Here is a 17,002-nt window from a genome sequence, read left to right as displayed (position 1 = left end):
GAAATAACAAGCTTCTATTAGTAATGACAGGGATTGCCATGCAGCTTATTTTAAGAAATTTGAAAAAACTGGGATAGGTTGAACTACACATTCTGGTGGGAATCCCTGTGCTATATATATAATGGAATGTTGCATGGCCATACAACAGGGACGATTTAAGAATTTTATGGATGTTTGGGAGCCATTGGCTAAATATTGTAAAGAAGAATAATTTTTCAATTTGTGAACATATAAACATACACATCCTGGAGGGTGGGGAAATGGGAATGGTATTGATATTGATATAGGAATGTATGAATAGTTTTGTGACGGTTTTCATTTAATGTGTTTAATAATTGAGAGGGTGGGGGAAAATTTCTTTGTGCAGTAATATTTGTAAGGTTTGTTGCGCTTTTTATATAATGTACAAATATGTGAATCATTTATTGCACATTGTACTTTGAAAATCAATAAAGATTTTTTTTTTTTTAAATGCAAACTAAACAGGCTGTAGTTTGCCCATGTCTGTTCTAAACTATTTAAGCAAGCCTTTAAGACAGTCTTGAAGAAAAGTCTTTACCTGTAATCGATTGTGAGGGTGTCTATAAGACATTACCACTCCCTCACAGTGGCAGAACCACCTTAAAACTCATAGTTTCATTCGGGGGGGGGGGGGGGGGGAGATGCAGGAGAGACAGAACCAGGAGGGCTTGGTCCAGGAAGTATTAAAGCTCAGAGCATAGCTAAATTAGAGAAATCCAGAGGGAAGAAGCAATAATCACATCTTGACTATATTGAAGAAACTTCACTGGCTTCTAGTGCAATTTCATATAAAGTATAAGATTGTGAAATTAATACATCAGGGTCCCTTGCTCAGACATTTTAAGAAGATTTCATATATCAGCCTAGACATACATCAAAATCAGAAAAGCAGATGTTATTAGATGTAGGAAAACATGCAGATGTACATTATGTTGAGACTGTGAAATCTGCCTTCTCATCGGCAAGACCAACTATGTGAAATACTTTGCCTGGGAATTTATAATTATGCCGCAATATTTCGCAGTTTAGATAATTGTTGAAAAGTTACTTTTTTGTTCAGGCATTTTGCTAGAAAGAAGAACCATGTATTGAGAAAGCATCCTGTTTATTGTTGCTCTTTTATGGTGTGATGAGAATGTAATTTTAGAAGAATTTTTAAATGCAGCTTGTTTTTATGGCTGCTGCTGAACATCAGGAGAAAGGTTTCAATGTATTGTCTATGATGACACCTATATCATTTTTATGGGTGCCAGCTCTCCTCGGCAGTATAAGTCCCCTCTGTCCCTTAATACCTAAGGGACAGCTGCCTTTTTGATCATTCATTCCAAACTTAGAGAGTTTTTGTTAAATTCCTTGCTATGAAACTCTGGAAGAAAAGTTTCCTGTTGCGTATAGGAGAGAAAGCAATCCCATTCAGGGCTATTCCAATGCCACTGAATAATATTAGTAAATGTCAATGACTGATCTATTTCTGTCAATTTTCACATTATACTCATTTTGTAATAAAATATGCATACAGTTTGTCTTTCTGGACTAGGGTTGCAGCAAGTGGGACCAAGGGAGTGCTTTTAAGAGGGGCAGCAATTTGAGTCCTATATAATTGAAGGGGAGACATTAAAGATCCTGTCAAAGCAAAGGTTCTAGATCATTCAATGGTGTCTGTGAGAAAACAAAAATGAAAACATAAAAGCTTACTGATCTAAGTATTGACAGTGTGTTTCAGAATATATGTTATCACATTATTCAAATCATATGCAGAAAAACAGATATTTTTTTTTAAAAAAACAAAACAGTACAAGTAGTGCAAAGCAATTTTTTTTTTATTTCAAGGATTAGTTTCCTTCTCTATTGTGGAAGGAACCATTGTTTGGGGGATTGATCAATACAAACTCCCTGTCTAAAGTTCAAGTGCTTTTGTACATTCTTTTGAACCATAGAAAATGCAATAATGACCAGAAAGGTGGAAAGCTATTCTTGAAATTTTATCACACTTACTGAAAAGAATTGCTTTATTTAGGTTAAAAAAATAATTCAAGTAGTAAAGCCATGGAAAACATTAACCTTTCAAGGTCACTACTACATTTTGATCAAAAAGTTGAATGTAAGAAAAATCCCTTTATATGAGTTCTGAAGTTTTATAACCACTCAGTATAAAAGGAAGCAGTTATTACAGATTTTGGACCGGTTGTCAACCATTTATAGCTCCACTCAAATATCCAATGTTTGTTATTGATTGGTTTATGCAATTCTTGCATTTTTTAAAAAATTTTATTTTTTTTTAATATTTTTTTTAACATTAAGTCGTGAAAAGGAACTTATACCCACACCAGAATCACTGTAGACAGATTTAATTTTATAGAATGCCCTTCTGAAAATTCATTTCAAAATAGAGATGCTTTCTTCAGAACTGTAAAAGCCATAAAAATGCAAAATATGTTAGGAAATCTGTAATCAAAATTACTCCTCAATGTTTAAAATAACATTTAACCTATTTTCTGTCCATTTAATGATCAGATTAAACAGGTGACAATGTTTCACTTTTTTTCCCACCTGGAACATTGTGTCTAAAGAAGGCCAAAGACAGCCAATACAGAAATTGAGGGACATGAAATATCCATTGTAAAGGCAATCCACTACCACTTTAAATTTAGGACAACTCAAGCTAGTGTAACTTCAAGTCTCAGTTATTTTCAATCTGCTCAAGATCCAAGTCCCCACAGTCTAAAGGAAAGATGCCCTCTTCAGTGCTCTCAGAATCACTGGTGTCCTCATCACTTTCGCTCACAGCAGCTGCTTGTTTATAATCCCTTGTGTTCAGGTCAACTTGGCACAACCCATGATGCCTCACTTCATCCAGCTGCTCCTTCAGCGGACTGGACCCAGGCGTGATCATGTTCATAAGATCATTTGATTCACATGGTGATGACACAATTGTCTTCATATGAGGGTCATCAACATCTTCATAGTCAAGGGAACAGAGACTCTTTGAATTTTTTAAAGTCTGCGGGGGAAAAAAAAAATCATTTGTCAATTGAAAGCTGGAAAGCAATTCTTCTCAGTTACAAATATCACTTGAATCTTTGCATCAATGAGGTTTACAAAACATTCTGCAGACATTTTGGCCCTGATTCTCAAAAAGCCACTGAAAGTTAGTCACTGGCAGGCACCTAGATCATGTCTACCAGCGACTAACTTAAGCGTTTTAATTGGTTCTAAATGGTGTGATAACTGGTCACACCATTAAAACCCAATTAAAACCTAATACAATTTTTCCCCAAAATATTTTATTAAATTTAAATATGTCGTTACAATTGAAATATAAAATAATAAAAAAAAATAAATAAATATATAAATAAAATAAAATAAACATCAGGGTTGTCATAATATAATGAAAACAAACATTACAATCCTTTACTCCTTCATTTTCACTAAGAAGTTCCAAATCATTTTAAATTTCTTCATATTGCCACACTAAGGGCTCCTTTTACTAAGCAGCGTTAGGGCATTAACGCGCGGAATAGCGTGCGCTGAATTGCTGCGTGCGCTAGACCTTAACACCAGCATTGAGCTGGCGTTAGTTCTAGCCATATAGCGCGTGGTAATATCCTGCAAGTGCTAAAAACGCTAGCGCACCTTAGTAAAAGGAGCCCTTAATTGCATATATTTTCTCATATTTACTATATAAACAGACCATGTTCCACCATATGTTATAATCCAATTTAGAGGAGTCTTTCCAATTAAATAAAATTGTTTTGATTGCAATCACTATTAAATTCTTAAATAACTGTTTATTATACGTATTTAATGTAGATTTTAGACCGTATTCGCCTAAAATAATTATCTGATAAGTTAGTGTTTCTGTTATACCGTATTTTTCACTCCATTTGGATGCACTTTTTTTCCCCAAAATAGTGGGTGGAAATAAGGGTGCATCTTATGGAACGAATACCCCCCCGGTACCTTTTTTTACTCCCGTTGGTCCAGTGCTGCATCGTCAGGAGGCTCCTGCCCCTCTCTCGCTGGACGGCTGTCCTCTCTTGCGGCAAAGCAGCGCGAGCTTTTCGTGCTCCTGCCTGGTCCTAAGCCGCTCCCTGAATGGCTGCCGTCAGTTCTCGCGTCCAGCGAGGGAGGGGCAGGAGTGCGGAACCAACGAGAGTAAAAAAAAGATATTGGGGACTGCCTACCACTAAACCTGCATTGGATCAACGGGAGTTAAAAAAAAAAAAGGTACTGGGGGGGGGGAGGGGGGCTGCCTACTACTAGACCTGCCGTGTACCCTGTCCCAGCCTATTACTAGACCACCAGAGGGGGTACATGGTATAGGGCAGGGTGGTGAGCAGAATTTTTTTTCCTTGGTTTTTCCTCCTCTACTGGGGGGGGGGGGGGTGTCTTATAGAACGAAAAATGCAGTAGATAGTAAATCTGACACTGTGGACCATATCTTATTCCAATATGATGCAACATATGGGCAATTAAATAACATACGTTCTAAAGTTCCAATTCCTATTTTACAAGACCAACAAATATTTCCTTTAGAATTATCTAATTTAGCTAGTTTAACTGGAGTCCAAAATGCCTTGTGTAATAAAAAGAAGGAAGATTGCATAAGATTTGCCAAGTATAATGATGATATAGCTGATTGCCAGACTCCTTTCCACTTGTTTTCATCCAATTTAATATTTAATTCAGACTCCTATATACTTTGAATCCCTCTAGGCCAGGGGTGTCCAATGTCGGTCCTCGAGGGCCGCAATCCAGTCGGGTTTTCAGGATTTCCCCAATGAATATGCATTGAAAGCAGTGCATGCACAGAGATCTCATGCATATTCATTGGGGAAATCTTAAAACCCGACTGGATTGCGGCCCTCAAGGAGGGACTTTAAGACCCCTGATCTAAACTGACTACAGTACCACCCGCTTTCCTAGTATACATGGGTACATAATGGTGCAGAAAATTATCAAAACAAAAGAAGAGGAATATGGACAAAAGGAATGCCACCAAGGGGTTAGAAAAGCGAAAGGGGAATACGAAGAGGGGCTGGCCAGGGAGGCGAAAAACTTCAAGGCATTCTTCAGTTACGTAAAGGGGAAGCGACCAGCGAGAGAGGAGGTGGGGCCGTTGGACGATGGGGATAGGAAGGGAGTGATTAAGGAGGATAAAGAGGTAGCTGAGAGGTTGAACACATTCTTCTCGTCGGTTTTCACGAGCGAAGACACATCTAATATACCGGACTCAGAGGAGCTCATGAGTGGGGAACAGGCCGAAAAATTGGAGCACATAGAGGTAAGTAAGGAGGATGTCCTCAAACAGATAGACAGGTTAAAATGCGGTAAATCACCGGGCCCGGACGGGATCCACCCAAGGGTTCTGAAGGAACTAAGACAAGAAATAGCGGGCACAATCCAGAATGTTTGCAACCTATCCTTGAAAACTGGTGAGGTACCAGAGGACTGGAAATTGGCGAATGTCACACCTATCTTCAAGAAGGGATCGAGGGGTGACCCCGGGAACTACAGGCCGGTGAGCCTGACTTCAATTATAGGGAAGATGGTGGAAGCTATGATCAAGGACGGCATTTGCGAGCACATCGAGAGGAATGGCCTACTGAGAACAAGCCAGCACGGATTCTGTAAGGGAAGGTCGTGCCTAACGAACCTTCTGTACTTCTTTGAGGGAATAAGCAGTCGGGTGGACAATGGGGAACCCATAGACATCATTTACCTCGATTTTCAAAAGGCTTTCGACAAGGTGCCACATGAAAGGCTGCTTAGGAAGCTGTGGAACCACGGGGTGGGAGGGGATGTGCACAGATGGATCAAGCACTGGTTGTCGGGTAGACTGCAGAGGGTCGGAGTGAAGGGCCAATATTCTGACTGGCGGGGAGTCACGAGCGGTGTACCACAGGGATCGGTGCTGGGGCCGTTACTCTTCAACATATTTATCAATGACCTGGAAAAGGAGGCAAATTGCGAGGTTATAAAATTTGCAGACGATACCAAACTGTGCGGTAGAGTTAGGTCCAGGGAGGAGTGTGAGGACCTGCAAAGGGACCTGGACAAGCTGGAAGACTGGGCAAACAAATGGCAAATGCGCTTTAACGTGGAAAAATGCAAGGTCATGCATATAGGGAAAAAGAACCCGTTGTTCAACTACAAATTGGGGGGGGGCATTGTTGGGAGACAGCAGACTTGAGAGAGACTTGGGTGTGCTGGTGGATGCATCGCTGAAGCCATCTGCACAGTGCGCAGCAGCCTCGAAAAAAGCCAACAGGATGCTGGGCATCATAAAGAGGGGCATAACAACCAGGACGCGGGAAGTCATCATGCCATTGTATCGAGCGATGGTGCGTCCACATCTGGAATACTGCGTTCAGTATTGGTCGCCACACCTCAAGAAGGACATGGCGGTACTTGAGAGAGTCCAAAGGAGAGCAACGAAACTGATAAAAGGGCTGGAACACTGCCCATACGCCGAGAGGTTGGATAGGCTGGGGCTCTTCTCTCTGGAAAAAAGGAGGCTCAGGGGAGATATGATAGAGACCTTCAAGATCATGAGAGGCATAGAGAGGGTGGATAGGGACAGATTCTTCAGACTGAAGGGGACAACAAGTACGAGGGGGCATTCGGAGAAACTGAAGGGAGATAGGTTCAAAACAAATGCAAGGAAGTTTTTTTTCACCCAAAGGGTCGTGGACACTTGGAATGCGCTACCGGAGGAAGTGATCAGGCAGAGTACGGTACAGGGATTCAAACAGGGATTGGATGGATTCCTGAGGGATAAAGGGATCGTGGGATACTGAGGGAGGAGCTGGGATGTAACACAAGTATAGAAAGCTAATCAGGTAATAAGTATAGAAACCCAACAGGTCGTGCATGTGCAAGACCGGAGGGTTAGGACTACGATGGGAAGATAGGACTTCAATGAGAAACCAAGGTGGCAAGGGAGCCCCTTCTGGTGATTCAGACAGGTCGTGACCTGTTTGGGCCACCGCGGGAGCGGACTGCCGGGCAGGATGGACCTATGGTCTGACCCGGCGGAGGCACTGCTTATGTTCTTATGTTGACTCTACCTCTAGAGAATCCAGACAAAGGACCATGAAATAAATGGACACAAGCCATGAACCCTAGTTTCAAGTTGACTTTTTGAACCACAATGATGACTTGTCTACACGCTGATACTAATCCATTTTGGGGAACTGCTTGATAGTGTTTGAAGCATCCAAGATTATCTGAATTGAACTGAATTCTTGAATGCCTATTCTCCTGACTTTGTTCACACTGTGACTAGATAATAATTACAAGCAAGCACAGCTGTCTTTCCACAAGGGTTATGTAAGTATACGTGAGAATTGTTCATTGATATTGGCCAGAAACCACTTTTATGAAAACACACTTTTTTTTGTTGTTGTCGGCCTAAATGCAGCTGCTATTGTACTCAGCTGGGCTTGTCTCTTCAACCACTTGTTACAATTGTAGTAGACTAAAAATAGGTGCCTTGAAGCAGAATTTCAACACGTTTCACAGTGCAAAAGATGCAAATTGAAAGGCATTCAGGCTCCTCAACTGAAGCTTCATTAGGTCCAAGTACAGTACCATAGCTATTAAGGAGTTGCACACAGTAGGGTGTATTCTACTTACAACCCTCATTTCAGATGAGATGCTGAACTATAAGAAAAGAAACAAAGCTAGGGGAGGTGGTGATGCAGTGGTTGAAGCTACAGCCTCAGCACCCTGGGGTTGTGGGTTCAAACCCCGCACTGCTCCTTGTGACCCTGGGCAAGTCACTTAATCCTCCATAGCCCCAGGTACGTTAGATAGATTGTGAGCCCACCGGGACAGATAGGGAAAGTGCACTTGAGTACCTGATTGTAAAACCGCTTAGATAACCTTGATAGACGGTATATAAAAATCCTAATAAAACTTGAAACTTAAAACTTGATATGCAGGGTTTTATTCCAGATCAATAAGAAAAAAAAGTGAATTTTTGCAGGAAAAAGCCAGAAAATATTGACTGACTTACGCAGAAAGTAAATACATATTAAGTTTCTTACAGCAAGTGAAGGCCAAATATGATATGGAATCCTTGATCTGAGAGGCCTATGCTAATCTGACATCTTTCCACCCTCTACAGTACTTATAAGTCTCCTAAAATGATCACAACTCCAGAAGGAATCGAGTTTATATTGGATGGCATTAAGAACATAAGAACATAACATAAGAAATGCCTCCACTGGGTCAGACCAGAGGTCCATCATGCCCAGCAGTCCGCTCACGCGGTGGCCCAACAGGTCTAGGACCTGTGCCCTCTATCTATACCCCTCTATCCCTTTTTCCAGTAGGAAATTGTCCAATCCTTTCTTGAACCCCTGCACCATACTCTGCCCTATTACGCCCTCTGGGCTGTAAACATTTAAAAATAAAATAAAGCAAGCCAGCCAGCAGATTTATTCAAGTTATGATAAAGATGGCTCATAAAACAGAAATCTTATCACAAGGCTGTTTTCAGAAGCTATATAAAACAACATATGCAGAAGGATTACATCAATTATTTTATTCAATATTTATATGATCACTTCCGTTATCTTCTGCATTCTTATAAATTCATTTACTAAGTATGAGGCACATTCTTGAAAAATGAGGCAATATTGTTGTCAATTTGTACTCCATAAAAAAAGATGTACATACAGTAATGTAGAATTTTTCCTGCTGATCTTACTCATTTCAAAAGATTTAAACAAAAGCAAACACATATGCCAATTTAAAACCAAATATCGTATTTCATGTAAGATATGCTATTACAATTTCAAATTTGTGCAGGTTTATAGTTCATTTGTGACACTAGTATATGGGAGCTATACTTGAATGATCAACCATTTATACAAAGGTAAACAAACGGTTATTTTGGTTTTGTGCAATAAATTACTATTTAATTAGGTTAAATGTCAGGAATGAAAGTCAAACAATTTTTGTTTACTTTTCTCCTGTTGGGGTTTTTTTAAAAAAAATGTAAAATTGTGGAATGAATGCCATCAAGTATGTGCCCTCTTTGCAAAAAAGGTGCACTTTTATTGCAAAGTGTGTACTACCGTATTTTTCGGACCATTAGACGTACCGGACCATAAGACGCACCCACCTGTAGAGGAGGAAAAACCAAGAAAATAAAAATTTGGTTCAGAATTTTTTTCTTCTTGGGTTTTCCTCCTCTACACATAGATGCGTCTGGTGATCTGGTGCTGGGAAGCTCGCAGCGCAAAGCAGCCTGCAGCGCAAAGCAGCCTGCAGCCCAAAGCAGCCTGAAAAAGCAGCCTGCAGCCCCCCCCCCTCCCCGTACCTTTTTTAAGTAGCGGTGGTCCAGCGCGGTCTCCTGCTGGACGGCTGCCTTTCTCTGAAGAACGACGCAGAACTCAGGAGCGTGACCTTTGTGCTTCCTGCCTGCGGCACGGGACCAGGCAGGAAGCGCAAAGGTCACGCTCCTGCGCTGTGCGTCGCTCTACAAAGAAGTAGCAGTCCAGCAGGAGACCACGCTGTACCACCGCCACTTAAAAAAGGTACTGGGAGGCAGCGCATGGTGTATTCGGTCCATAAGTCACGCCCCCTTTTCCACTCTTTTTGGGGGTGGAAAAAGTGCATCTTATGGTCCGAAAAATACGATATGTGCATTGCACTATAGGCAAAAGTGTGCACTGCACTATAGGCAAAGAGGGCAAACCTACTCATTCGAGGGTGCACTCATTAAAAAGTGTACAATCTTATTAAAAAGAGTACAGACCCTTTTCCCAACAGTGCACATGCTTTTTTAAGAATGCACCCTCTTTGCACATAATACACACTCTTTATCAGCAACATTTCATTGCAAACCACAGCCCATCCCTATTAAACATACTTATTGACTTTCTGAAGGTGTTAGATTTCTCAACGAGCTCTAACCTCAATTGGTCATCAAATATAGCGTAGGAAAAACAAGTATGTTATCGCATCTGCATTCTCAGTGTTCTGCAAAAAAACTACTGGCCTATGCATATCAGTCAATCTAACTAGCACACAATCCTAATTATATGAGAAGTGAACCCCAAATGGAAAATTCTATGTTTGGAAAGTCAAGAAGAGAACAGGCAGGAAGCTGTAGATGTCAAGAAGAGAACAGGCGAGCAAAGTAAATGAAGCCTGCTGCTTCAAACAGCATTGCCCCAAGACTAAAACACAAGGAGCCACACAGCCAAGGGGATTGCACTAGAATGATAGACAAGTGAAAACCTGTTTACCTGGCACATTTATAGATCATCCATCCTATACGTTTTTATATATTTTTTTTATTTTATTTTGAAATTTCAAATAATGTTTACAAAGAAACATAACAAATCATTTTACATAATTATTATCATTACAAAATCAGAAATTCCATCTAGCCCTCATTACATCCTATATGTTGTTGGTACCTATTTACCTGGCACATTTATAGATCATTCATCCTATACGTTTTTGGTAGTGTATACCTAAACGTATCCATAGTCATAAAAGCGCACAGACACACCCACAAAATACCCCAGGCAAGCCAATCCTAATAGGTATACTATCAATCCATCCCTTTACCCCTTGTGCATGCAGTACCAGTTATAATTTAGGGACAGAGTGCCATCTCTTGAAAGCTCATCAAATAATGAAATCAGCCCAATAAAAAAGGTATCAACTGATCTAATTATTTTTGCTTACTGGCCTCTCTTTTGATGGGGGAGAAAATCCTGAACATTTTTCTTCAATTCTAGTGCAGCACTGGCCAGAAACATTTTGCACCTGGATTTACTGTAGCCCCTACATAAACTGCAGCAGCAGCAGCAGCAATATAAAACCAACAGACACAATGTCAGAAAAATTCCCCTCTTCTGCCCAAACATAAAACATCTTTCCACCTTACTTTTAATTTTGCTACTTCCATCTCAGCTTAATTCTATCTTCTCATTGTTCTATTTTCCAAGAGTCTATTTTTTCTGCTTTTTATCCTAAGAACTGCAAAAACCCTCTTTTGCTCCCACCTACTCTGTTCCTTTCTCCTTCTCTCTAGTCCTGTTTCTCTCAATACCAAATTCCCCTTCACTACAACATGCTCCTTCTTCTCTTTCTGCATATGTTCTTACTTCACTGCTTTCTTAAGTTCAGCAGCAGGTTCAAGAATTTCTATGCCTCACTGCTTTCTACTTCACTTCCTCCAATGCTGTGTACTGGCAGGAAAACTCTGCCTTAAGATGTGGTATTCCATGGAAGTAATCCCCTCCCACCAGCAGATGGAGATGGCAAGAGGAATAAAAAGACATTATGCCACTTTAATTTTGCATATGCAAAAATACATATTTTTGCCTTTTTTTGTACCACAAGTATTTCCTGGCAGTGGTCAGATTCCTGGCAGTGGTCTTCACAATGGATGAATATATGTCAATTATGTCTGAGTGATCACAGGACGGCGGTCTCAGTTGCAGATGCATACTCAAAATGAGCAAAGATACTGATACTGATCTCAGCAAAACATGGGGAAGGGGAAAGAAATAGTCTAAAAAGGAAACCTACTGCCATTCTGAGATCTGAAAATATCCAAACAATGGGTTTTATATAACATTCACCACCAAGCACAAGTTTTGAGTGATAAAGCTATTTCAGTGAACATACATCTCATAAAAAATGCATTTCTTGGTGGTCTATAAACATACATCACCCCATTCCAATTTCTTCATGCAGGACTGTACATAGTTTGCACACATGCTATTCACATTGGTTTGTCTACATCTGAATGATCTGCAATCACAAGACATGATAATTTATAGTGCCAAAACAAGGGACTTTCAAATTTTTATCCAGGATGACCCCATTAAATAAAGTGAAAATTCTCATGACACCAGATGATGAAAATCAAAACAGCAGGTCTTTATCCTCCCTCCACTCATCCAAATTAGTTAGGAGACAACTGAGCTGGCAGTCAAATCTGTGTGCACTCAAAGACCTCAGTATACTCTGCATGAACTTCCAGTCTTATAGGGAGCTTACTCAGGAGGGAGCAGGGACCTACATATGTTTCCACAGGATATACAGTGACCGTTTTACGAACACCTAACTTATATCGGACTTGTATTTACGAACGGAGGTCCTGCTCTACCTTCGGTGTCCCAACGCACCCCTCTCCCTCCCTCTCAAGTTCCAACACACCACTCTCTCTCCCTCCCTCCATTCTATGCTTCCCGGGTGTTTATCTGCCAGCCTGCTCCCTCCTCCTTCAACCACAGTCATTTGCACACAGCGGTGGGCAGCGGCTCCTATGTGTGTCTCACGGCTGAGCGGGAAATCTTCCCTCTGACATGGGAGGAGCTTCCTCCAACATCAGAGGGAAGGCTTCTGGTTCAGCCATTGGATGCGCATAGGAGCTGCTGCCCATGGCTTTGTGCAGAAAAACAACTGTGGCTGGAAGGAGGAGGGAGCAGGCCAGAAGAAGGTAAATACCCACCAGAGGAAGGCACATACTTCAGGCACACAATGGAGGGAGGGAGAGAGTGGGGTGCACTGGGACACAGGAGGGAGGGAGCACAAACTTCAGCCAAAGGATGGAAGGAAGGAAGGAAGGAGGGAGGTGGCAGGAACTTGGAAGGGAGAGAGCATGAGTCATATGATGGAAGAATGGAGGGTGGGAGGGAAAGAGATGCTGAAGTGGGGGAGGGAATAGAAAGGGAGGATTGGGTTTCTTGAGTGAGAGGGAAAGAGATGGTGCACATGGGAAGATGAAGAAAGAGGAGAATTGTTGTGCATAGGGAGGGAGAATTATTGGATATGGTGATGGGAGAGGAGTGAGGTAGAGATGCATGGGGAAGAGAGGGAGTAATGTTGAATGTGGTGGTGGAGAGGAAACAGTGGAATGGATGCAAGAGGGGCCTCAAGGAGGTAAAGAAGGTGGGAAGAATACTAGGATCCGAGTTACATACAAATTCAACTTAAGAGCAATTTAAAAAACAGAACCCATTTTTAACCCGAGGACTGCCTGTACTAGGCATAGGGCACAGTGGAAGTCCAGAGGATAGAGGATTAGCTCTGTTTCTGTGACCCTGCCCACTCATACTGTGACCCCATATGGTGTTTCTGGTACTCAGTTCAGAAACTACTGTTCTTAAGAGACTACAGAGCTATGCATGAAAGGGTTACAATGATAATATGGTTCAGAATAAGCATTAGATAAGTTTTGAACAGAGCAGTTAACTGCAAACCATCTCTCTTCCTTAATGGATAAACTCACATCAACAGCAACGCAACCAAGCACAAGGAATTACTCTCCAACAGTTTTCCATGACTACGTATTTGAGAAGCGGTATATAAAAGATATTTTTAAGCATTAACAGAAGAAACTGACCTATCTAAATTTCACATAATGGTGGTTAATAAATCCTAATTAATCTATCAATAAATACCTTAGGTTGACTAAATACAGATTATGAAAGAACCTTATGAAAGAACCAGTGTTCAGTTAGGGAGCAGAAGTTGTCTGATAGGCTGAATTAATAGACCTTTTTATGTAACATAAATGTTTATTCTAAAAATCACTCTTCATATTTTACAAGCAGGTTCTGCATGATAGGAATTTGATGCAAGAGTGACTTTCTATTATTACTGCATGAGAGATGCAACTTTGGACTGTGCTGGTTGAACCCTAGGCCTTGGAGAAAGATGACTTTGGTCTAGGACTTGTCCTAGTTGCTGGGTCATGCGGGAAAAGATTGATGAGGAGAGATGGAATGGGGAGGGGAAGAAGATGGAAAGGAATCTGTTAGTACCAGGAGAAGGAAGAAAAGAAGAAAAAAAAAATGAAAATATAGGAAAAACAAACCTCGATGATCCTAAATATTTGAAAATTTTTGTAAACATTTCTACTTCTATGTATATGATCAATATATTAATATATGGTGCATTTGATTATTCAAATATCTTTTTTTTTTTGAGAAAAAAAAGAAAGGATTTCAGTAGGACTGCAAAGATCCGAGAACAAAATCTATGAAATCTTTGACATTAATCAGACTACGGTATCTCTCTCACCATCAATCATCTTTTCCATTCACAGAGCACATCTTAATATGTGCTCAAAGGTGAATTTAAGTCCTGTCATAGTTTTTTTTTTTTTTTTCAGATTCAAATACATATGCACTAGGAAGAAGTAACATGAGGACTGTGTTAACATGCTCATGTTTTTTTGAGCATGCTCACATATATTAATTTCTTTAATAAAGGGACCCTCTTTGGTCATTCTCTAAATTAAACAGAGGTGAATCAGGTTCTCAGACACACAGGTACTTTGTTGTAACATGGAATAAGAATCCCAAAGAAATCTAATTGTGTTATCTGATTCAGGAGAGGTAAAACGGTAAGCGTATGATAAAGATAAGTTAGATCATCAGCTGTTTTAAGTTCTAAGACAGTGTTTCTCAACACATGGTACGAGAGATGCTTATTGGGGGCACGCGGCACTGGCCACCACCGAGGATATTGCCTGCCTGCCCACCTGCCAAAGCCACCAGCAGGGATCCCTTCTTCCTGCCCTCCACCCTCCTGTCAAAGCTGTTGCGGAGATCCCTCCTTCCTGCTCTCCACCCTCCTGTGAAGCTGCTGCCGGGGATCCCTCCTTCCTGCCCGCCCCCCTCCACCAAAGCCGAACCAGAGGGCTTTCCTCCTATGTCAGAGCTGACATCAGAGGAAAGCCTTCTAGGTCAGCGGGGGAGTTCCCTACTTCTGCCTTCAGTGGCTCTCATTGCAGGGATGCACAGGCAGCGGTTCATACCTTCTCTCAGACGTCAGAGGGAAGGCTTGTGGGTCAGCCATATGAAGCGTGTGAAATCGCTGCCTGCGTGTCCCTACAACGAGGGCCGCTGAAGGCAGAAGGAGTGAGTGTGGCAATATGATCTGTGACAAAAGAGGGGGGAAAGGAACGCATTGGGACATGGGAGGAGCACAATTTTGGGACATAAGTTGGAAGGCAGGGGGGGCACAAACTCGGAACACAGAAGAAAGGGAGGGGGCATGAACATGGGACACAGAAGGGGGGAGGAAGGGGGCATTAACTTGGGACATAGGAGGGAGGGAATAGAAAGGGAGAATTGGGCATGAGTGTGTGAGAGGGAAAGAGATGGTACACATGGGGAAAAGAAGAAAGGAAAATTGGGAGTAGTGAGGTAGAGATACATGGGGAACAGAAGGATGAGACGGAGAAATGTTGGATATGGTGGTGAAGAGGGAACAGAGGGAGAGAATGAAGGGAATGCAAGGGGGAGGAATGTAGTACATAGTGATAGAGGGAGAAATGTGGCATTGTGCTGGAGAGGGGTGATAGAAGGAGAAATGGGCATTGGGCTGATGGGCGGTGGTAATTAATGGTACACATGATCCAGGGGATGAGAGAGGGAGAAATGTTGAATGTGGCAGTAGAGGGGGTGAGACAGATGCCTGGATCTTTCCAGACAGATTGACGGTAAGAGAGAGAGAAAGGGAGATGAGAGAGGGAGAAAAGTGCAACCCATGGAAGGACAGAGAGAGATGTTGGTTGGGGAAGGGAATGAAGTCCGGAGGAGAGGAAGCGTGCAGGAGGCAGAAATAAATAAATATTGGATGCACAATCAGAAGGAAGTGCAACCAAAGACTCATGAAATCACCAGACAACAAAGGTAGGAAAAATGATTTTATTTTCAATTTAGTGATTGAAATGTGTCAGTTTTGAGAATTTATATCTGCTGTCTATATTTGTCTATTTTTCTATAGTTGTTACTAAGTTGGCATTGCATATTTTAAAGTCATCTGCCTTGACCTCTTTGGAAAAAAAAAAAAAGAATATAAATTATTTATAATTAACATTTTCTGTGTGTACAGTGTGCTTTGTGTTTTTTTTAATTTTGTGGTTACCATTATATATTAAGACTATATTGAGTGTATATGAAAAATGGAAGGAAGAAATTACATTACAATTGGTACTATTATTATGGGGATTTGGGGTCAGGGGCAGAGCTTGGGCAGGGGTACTCAGTTGATATTTGTTAGACTTAGGGGATACTTGGCTTGAAGTTGAGAAACACTGTTCTAAGACTCTGAAACTAATACTGGCAAATTCTGCTCCAGAACATTCAGCGGCAAGATCCTCAACTGGATGGAATAAATCAAGGCAGTTGATTGTGACAATGATGGTGTCAAATACATCAGTGTTCTTCAACCACCGGTCCGTAGGGCCAGCACGTGCATCAGGCCTAAATCAGTGTTCTTTAACCGCCGGTCCACCATGCGATCGATGCGGCGTTATCTTTGAGCCAGTTCCCTCTTCCTCACTGATTCAGTGCACAAAGCCACGGGCGGTGGCTCCTACGCGCATCCTGCGCCTGAACCGGAAGCCTTCTCTCTGACGTTGCAACGTCAGAGGGAAGGCTTCCAGATGAGGCACGGGATGCGCAAGGAGCCACTGCCCGCAGCTTTGTGCACTGCATCAGTGAGGAAGAGGGAGCTGGCCTGAAGGTAATACTGGGGGCGGCATAAAATGGCCAGGCGGGAGCAGACCAAAAGGTAAGGCATAGCATGGAGGGAGGAAGACAACAAAGGTAGGGGGGGAATGATTTTATTTTTTAATTTAGTGATTGAATTATGTCAATTTTGAGAATTTACATCTGCTGTCAGTGTGTTTTGTGTAGTTTAATTTTGTGTTGTTAATATGATTATGTGTTGTTAATAAGATTATATTGTGTATCTGTGAAAAATGAATGGAAAAAAATAGTGTTACAGTTAGTACTATTATGGGGGTGGGGTCTGGCCCACGGCTTAGCCCAGTGTTCTTCAACCACCGGTCCACGGACCGATGCCGGTCCACAGAATAATTCTTTTATTTCTGCTGGTCCATAGGTGTAAAAAGGTTGAAAAACACTGAAATACATAACCTAGCATGATGGCCCTGAGAACAGCATTGATTTGGTCTTTAACACAATTT

At 41.5% G+C, this 17,002-nt stretch overlaps 1 protein-coding gene across 5 annotated transcripts in view; it reads right to left on the bottom strand.

Annotated features, from left to right (window-relative positions):
* Positions 1-2,257: 2,257 nt before the first annotated feature.
* FAM53A (family with sequence similarity 53 member A) overlaps positions 2,258-17,002 on the bottom strand; it is a 195,883-nt gene continuing 181,138 nt past the window's right edge. For all 5 annotated transcript variants that reach the window (XM_033951121.1, XM_033951151.1, XM_033951143.1 and 2 more), the window contains one exon: positions 2,258-3,022. In XM_033951121.1, the coding sequence (XP_033807012.1) occupies positions 2,702-3,022 (321 nt within the window). In that variant the 3' untranslated portion in view covers positions 2,258-2,701. The remainder of the gene's footprint in view (positions 3,023-17,002) is intronic.

This window comes from Geotrypetes seraphini, chromosome 1 (genome assembly GCF_902459505.1).
Source record: "Geotrypetes seraphini chromosome 1, aGeoSer1.1, whole genome shotgun sequence".
Taxonomy (NCBI): Eukaryota; Metazoa; Chordata; class Amphibia; order Gymnophiona; family Dermophiidae; genus Geotrypetes; species Geotrypetes seraphini.
Note: the sequence above shows the minus strand (reverse complement) of the source record. Positions and strands in the feature narration are given on the sequence as shown.